The sequence below is a fragment of the Brassica oleracea genome, chromosome C9 (assembly GCF_000695525.1).
Source record: "Brassica oleracea var. oleracea cultivar TO1000 chromosome C9, BOL, whole genome shotgun sequence".
Lineage (NCBI taxonomy): Eukaryota > Viridiplantae > Streptophyta > Magnoliopsida > Brassicales > Brassicaceae > Brassica > Brassica oleracea.
Genome location: NC_027756.1, coordinates 50,854,396 through 50,861,751, shown reverse-complemented (window position 1 = coordinate 50,861,751; position 7,356 = coordinate 50,854,396). Strand labels below are relative to the sequence as shown.

Below are 7,356 nucleotides of genomic sequence, written 5' to 3'. Positions count from 1 at the left end.
CAAATTATTTCAAAATCAACAAATATAATACAAAATGTTACAAATTACTCTGATGTAAAATGCTAATATATTTTTATCCATATATTGGAATTTCATTTTCTTTTAAAATAATTTTAGGAGCAATGATGCAGGAGTGAAAAAAAATTAATACATCTTTATATCTTAGACGGATACTTTATTTTTCAAGACCATAAAATTAATTTAAATTTCACTGAAACATATATTATCATCGAAATCCGGCGCGTAAACATCCATAATTATGAGAAAATTTAAGAAACGAGTTTTTATATTCCGCTAAAAACCCCACCCTAAGAATCTCCCATTAAACATGCTCTTAGATCTAACCGGTCTTTATCAAGGTATACCAACCATAAAAGACTACTATTAGGCAACACAGTTATTTGGCCATGCACACACAAATTCCACGAGGATATTTCAAGAAAGATTGCTGATGCATGATGATATGCATGAACAAAGGAAAATGCCGTAAACTTCATTTCCGCTTACATCGTGATGTTTCTGTGGCTCTATCAAACAGTGGCGGAATCCTTTTAATTTACTTTATTCAAACTAATGGTTTCCATCATGGCTAGACCAAACCGTTAGCATAATTCCACGTTACAAAAATATTATTCTTTTGTTTGCACATCTCTCCTTGTCTACTGTATTAAATGAAAAGTTTTTGTAGCTAGATGGAATCATGCATGGTAATATAAACCAAATTACTAAATCAAACACACACACACACACACATATATATAAAATATGATTGATTAGTTACCCGGCCCCGGCGAAGAAAGCAAGTGGAATCATCATCTCCAAACCATTTATCGACATGCTGCCCATGATAATTGTAAGTATAAGTTTTTCAACAAAAAGATATACAGAATAAATGTGACTAAAATACTATATTAAACTAAAAGCAATAGATGAATATATTTTTCGTACCATATAGACAAAGAGTCAACAGCAGTTTTTGCATCCTCCAAATTTCCAGTCATCAGAATTAAAATCCTATAATACCAAAACTCCAAGCTGTCTCTCGATAAAAATCTACCGTAAGTTGTTTTCGATATGTATAGCATAAGAAAAAATGCGATACAAATGGCGTCTAAACCAATATCTAGTACCACAGCATGATTCCGGAGGAGGCAGAGAGCTTAGCGTATTCCCATAGTCCCATGAAAGCTTCCATGGAGAAACCGGTCCAAGCGAGCGGACAACCTCCCCATACGATGTAAACAAACAAGATGATGGCATTGAGCCACCATGACAAAGTAAAAGTAATCATGGTCCATATGAATCCAAGCTTAAGACCGTACACAAAAAGCCAGGACACAAATATGTGAACTACAAGTGTCGCTCCAGCCGTTATTGCTAGCACCTGATGGTAATATTGTAAATACATTTAGCGATATTAATATCACATAAATATGCACTCATCAAGATAATGTTATGCTGAAAGAAGAAATGAAAAACTGGATATACTTAGATAATGACTGATTACTTAAACAAATGAAATGCATTATATGAAAATGTTATCCTAAGAATAATCAGTCTATCTAAGCCTCTGAATGGATTGATATTTCATTTACATACTTCATTCTTGAGCTGGCATTGGAGAAATCGGTTGATAGGGCACACGAAGACAAATGCAAAATGGAGAGGAATGGCCAAAACAGCGGCAGTACCAGAGAGCTGGGCGATGTCTTCTGGCTGGCCAAGAAACTTAAGAATCGGGGCTGCAAAGAAGAACATAAGAAGGAGCAAGATGGAGAACAAAATGGCCTAAATACTAAACTCTAAACTTCAATCATTAAAGACTAAACTCAAATATATAATATATTTATTTTTATCTTATACTAAATGCTATGTTATATAAAAAAAATATTTGTGCTATTTATTGAACAACATTTTGATTTATCGATATTTGAAGGTATTTTCATATATATATATAGCCTCTTAAAAGGTTAAAATTTTATATATAAGCCATAAAATGTTTATATATGTTTGTGTGTACCAGAAGGCCGTAGGTGAAGCCGATGATGAAGTTGATGACGATGGAGATGGCAGCGAGTTCGAGCTCGCCAAGATGGCCCGCGAACGACTGAGTGATGAGAAAGAATAAATATATCGCGACTCTTGTGAATATTGCCGGTCCAACAATACTCCATAGCTTCTTCGTCTCTATCCATATATCTCCGCCTTCCTCCACCGCATTTTGATCTCTTAACAGAGGAGCCATCTCTATGTCTGCCATGGTAGATCTTCTGGAAATTAAAGTAGAATATAATAAAGTGTACACGATAGAAGATAGATAGTAATTCAAATATATCTTTTAAACGTTCATCTATTCCCTTTTCATTCCATATATATTACATATCTTTGGCAATTCAGTTTCTCTTGTTTTATATGCCATTAACGTGACAATGAATGAAACTATTAGTAGCTAGGACTAAAGGTTGACAATGAATAAAACTATTATTACTTAGGCCCAAGATTGCTTGGATATATATAAAGGCAAAAGCGTGTTCCAACAGAACCATACGGATCAATTTTCAACCACAAAATGAAAAGGAAGTGAAAACATGTAAACCCAGCTTGATCATTAACTCCAAACTTCAAGCCTCAACCATACGAGACTTCAATACTCCAACTAATCTGATAAGTTTCCTGGGCTTCCAACTTAAAACCAATTGGCAATTAGTGGATTGGTCCAAGTCTTTTATATATTACTCAAGCCCCTTTCATATTTTCGATGTGGGATCTTCTCTCCAATACCTTCATTCGAGATAATGGTGTGTATAACCATTAATCTCGCAGAATCCATCATACCCCCTCCGAGATAATGCTTTATTTTTCTAGCGATTTCGGTGGAATTGAGCCTTCTATGGGCTATCAGCTAATGGGATGATCGGACCACTGCCCGGACCAGATTAATGGGTCAGGGTGTTGGGCCGGCTCTGATACCATGACAAGTTTCCTGGGCTTACAACTTAAAACCAATTAGCAATTAGTGGATTGGCCCAAGTCCATTATATATTACTCAAGTCCCTTTCATATTTCCGATGTGGTATCTTCTCTCCAATACTCTCCCTCGAGATAATGGTGTGTATAACCATTAATCTCGCATAATCCATCATACCCCCTCTGAAATCATGCTTTATTTTCTAGCGATCTCGGCGGAACTGAGCCTTCTATGGGCCATCAGCTAATGGGATGATCGGGCCACTGTCCGGGCCGGATTAATGAGTCAGTGTATTGGGTCCGCTCTGATACCATGATAAGTTTCTTGGGCTTCCAACTTAAAACCAATTGGCAATTAGTGGAGTGGCTCAAGCCCCTTATATATTACTCAAGTCTCTTTCATATTTCCGATGTGGTATCTTCTCTCCAATACCCTCATTCGAGATATTGGTGTGTATAACCATTAATCTCGCATAATCCATCATATCTAGAAAGAGAGATCAGGACAATAAGTAAGGAACTATAGGCTTGGGCAACGATATTGATGTCCCAGAGCAAGAAACTATAATTTTGAAGAGTCAACAATTTGATCTTTAAATAGTTAGAGTATTCATGCATGGTCTTCCAAACAATTAATGGTTGAAGTCAATATTAACGGGAAGGAACGATTAGTTGTTTATTAGTAGTAAGTAAAGTGTAAGGCGCCGCGCCGTATAAGTATGCGAAGAGTAATCATATACGCGTGCCCATACTTACGCTTTTGAGGGAAACCGGAATGGTTCGGAATGCGCTATAAAGATATAAACGGATGAAGGATATACATAATACTAAAACTATAGAGTTGTTAAAGAGAGGTCAAAACCCTAGCCGCAAGAGGCCGTTGTGGCCTTCTTCCCCTCCTCCGCCATGGAGTCCGGTCAGTTGTCGGAACCTGAACTTCCAGAACCACCCGACTTTCCATCTTCCCCCGTTAAAGCATTTCTCTCCAAAAGACCTTCTGCAACCGTCGAAGTTTTCATCTCAAGCAGTCCGTTTTACTTTGCCGGAGTCTCCATCTCAAACAGACCGTTCACCTCTGAAGAAGTTTCCATCGTCTCCTTTCATCTCCCCGCTCTGGCCCCTTCAACAGAATCATTTTTGAATCTAGATCTAAATCTGAGATTTTTTCAAGTTCCAGTATACTTTGATTCAAGGATTCTTAGGCCTTCCATCTCTTCTATGACCTCGACCTCCTGGATTCTGGAGCTGGGCTCCTCTCATTCAATCTCGGAGGCTGGTTTGTTGGTGTTTGTTAATGGGTCATTCAGTGACTTTTTTACTGCAGTATGCAGTCTCATTACCGGGTTTTCTCCAGTTCGTTATACCGACGTCATGTCGACTCCATGTCAGCGCGTGGACTGGGCTTCCAGCAGGTCCTATTCCGTCCTACCTCTCCCCTCTCCTTTTATTGTGTTCCAGGTTCACCTTAGCTCGTTATTTTCCGCTTATTCCTCTTCTGATGAATGAGATAGAAAGCTATTTTTCTAGGTGACATTGGAAATGAGGAACATGGGTTTATTAGGTGATGTACTGATGGACATAGCTTCTGTTGTTTCCACCTTTGGTGGTCCTTGTGTCGTTTCGGTGTGATTTATTACTGTTGTGTGCAGTTATCTTACTGTTGTGTGCAGTCATATTATTGTCTTCATTCGAGTTATTGGTGCTGTGTATTTGTTCTCTTTTTGGTGGCAGTTGAAAGAGAAGTTCATTGGTATACTTAGCCGAATGAATATGATTATGGTGGGTATAGATTACCCGTTTGTCTCCTTGTTGGAGCAGTCTCTGTTCCTAATATTTTCTCATGTATGGAGTGAATTGGATGAACAAGCATTGTTGGTATTGCAAGGATCTTCCTCCCAACGAATGCTCTCTGCGTATGGTACAGTATGTGTGGTCTTATGGGTTACACTAGATGCGATCTTTCAGAATGTCTATGAAACTGTTGTGATGCAATTTCTTATGGTTTCTTTTTGTGATTTGTGTCGCCATTCTATCTTTTACTTTACCAGTGTTTGGTTTGTTTGGCTCAGTGCAGTCTTGTCTTATTCTCCTTTAATGGAGTTTAAACTCTTCTAAATTAAATGCAAGTATGGTTTGATCAAAAAAAAAGTTAAAGAGAGGTCATGAGGTTGACAAAAAAAATTTTCAAAACTTCACACTGATTACTTGTCTATGGCCTAACATCTTTTCTTTGATTAGTAAAATTACATAATCATTTTTGCTTAGATCATACCGTTGTATCTTAGCATTCTTTTACCGTTCAAATTGTACTATGATCGCTTTGCACCACACGCAAAAAATTTTGGAAAACAAAACTGTAACGCTCTGACTGTCCATGGCCAATGGGCCATCCACGCCTCACTCTCTCGGCACGTGGGCCCTATCCCGTTCCAACGGTCGGTACGTTAATTTTTCAAAAGTCTGAAATCATTGTTTACTGACTCTGCAATCACGATCCGACCTTTCTTTGTGCTTTGGCCTCACTCGCACGGTATCGCGAATCACTTCCCGATAGGTCATCCATCCTTCCACTATTCCAACCCAAACATACTTAACTTTAAAATTCTAAACAGACGTGTGACGGAAAAGGTAAGTCAACTTTGGTGATATAGGTAACCAAATCAATCATCTTAAGTCTTTCCATATATCACAACTCGAGATGTTACAATTCATCCCTTCTCAAAGAACGCAATGCTCTCGTTGCGCCCCACGACAGGTTTCAAGACGCCTCTCAAGTCAGAACCGAGATGGCTAACCAGAATCGAGATGGCTAACCAGATCTGATACCACTTGTAGCGTCTTGACCGTCTACGTCCAATGGGCCACCTACGCTCTCTCTTTCGGCATGTGGGCCTCATCTCATTCCAACGGTTGGTACATTAATTTTCCAAATGCCCGAAATCATTGTTTACTGATCTTGCAATCACCACCCGACATTTCTCCTTGTTTTGGCCTCAGTCGCACGGTATCGCAAATCACTTTCTACATTCATCATTCCACTACTCTAGCCCAAACACGTTTAACTTTGAAGTTCTAAACGGATGTGTGACATAAAAAATAAATCCATGTTAGTGATACATATAGCCAAATCAATCATCTTAATTTTTTCTATATATCACAACTCGGAATGTTACAAAAACTTTTTTTTTGTACTTGTTGTTTCTAACAAGCTAGAAGAAACTATTATTGAGAAGTAAATGAATACGATCAAACAGAGTACACAACTAAAAGGCGAGCACAAAGATGGAGCCATGGCCTTGCCAGTTGGAAAATCAATGCCATCAACGTGGTGATTTTCAAGTGGAAAATTTATGATCGAAACTTTTTGAAGATTAGTAGTTCGATAGATAGTTCAATCACGTGCGAATTACTAAACTTTTGGAATAAAGTAAATGGGCTAATTGGATCATATCACAACTATAATGGGCCTTGTGTAATGTACTCAAAAGGCATGTAGTGTTACAGATTTTTATTTTTGTAAAGGAACGAATAATAAAATTATTTGATTAATCTGTCATTGGATTTACATAAACAAATTTCCACCTATACATAGACAGACCATTTAAAGCCCTTCCAATGGTAAATTACACGCGTCAGCATTCCATTGGTTCCCACCACGAATTACATTCCACGACCCGACACACGTGACACATAATACAAATTTGAACGATCAAGTAGCCAAATACGAAAATAAATGAAATTCTCACATAACACCAATGATTTGAAATAATTGGGGTGAAATTACAAAAAAAAGAAAGAGGATTGTGAACTTTTAAAATAAAAAATCTCAAATGAAAACGGCGGCGTACATAATACCGGTGAAAGCGGTCCCGGCGATGAAAGCTTTGCTGGAGAAAGCGGCACTTGGCGCAGGTGCTTCTTCTGAAGGCCCTGGAGCAAGACCGTCAGGGCTCGATGCGGGACCTTCTGGAGCTGGTGGAGATGCGGCGGGAACATCAGAGGGAGAAGGAGCGACTGATGGTGGAGTAGTGGCGGGAGCTGGAGTCACAGCTGGTGGTGGAGTGGTGGCTGGGGCTGGGGTTGCGGCTGGTGGTGGGGTGGCAACTGGTGGAGGAGTAGCTACGGGAGGAGGAGTTGCAACGGGAGGGGGTGTCGCGGCAGGAGGAGTGATGGTTGGTGTAGGAGCCGGGGCTTGAGCGAGGGCTGATGCAGCGAAGAGAGCCACTATCAAGAAAATTTGGACCATTTTGGAAACCATCTCTTAACTCTGTCTCTCTAGAAAATGCTTCTTCTTCTGGTTTAGAGTGAGAGAGATTATGAGATTACTAGAGAGTTGTGAAGTGTGAGGAAAATGGAAGAGATGTATAAAAAGAGGGGGGGGGGGGGGGG

General features: G+C 39.2%; 2 protein-coding genes across 2 annotated transcripts; both read right to left on the bottom strand.

Annotated features, from left to right (window-relative positions):
• Positions 1 to 431: 431 nt before the first annotated feature.
• On the bottom strand, positions 432 to 2,448 carry LOC106317113 (protein TRANSPARENT TESTA 12-like). The gene is made up of 5 exons (XM_013754967.1): positions 2,021 to 2,448; positions 1,600 to 1,742; positions 1,131 to 1,384; positions 949 to 1,035; positions 432 to 838 (listed from the first exon to the last, which is right to left on the bottom strand). Exons 1-5 carry the CDS (start codon positions 2,193 to 2,195, stop codon positions 778 to 780), a joined length of 720 nt encoding a protein of 239 aa, XP_013610421.1. The 5' UTR covers positions 2,196 to 2,448; the 3' UTR covers positions 432 to 777.
• A 4,066-nt stretch (positions 2,449 to 6,514) lies between these two features.
• On the bottom strand, positions 6,515 to 7,321 carry LOC106316737 (classical arabinogalactan protein 4-like). Its single transcript, XM_013754615.1, has one exon. The coding sequence runs from the start codon at positions 7,223 to 7,225 to the stop codon at positions 6,794 to 6,796; it is 432 nt and encodes a 143-aa protein (XP_013610069.1). The 5' UTR covers positions 7,226 to 7,321; the 3' UTR covers positions 6,515 to 6,793.
• Positions 7,322 to 7,356: the final 35 nt, after the last annotated feature.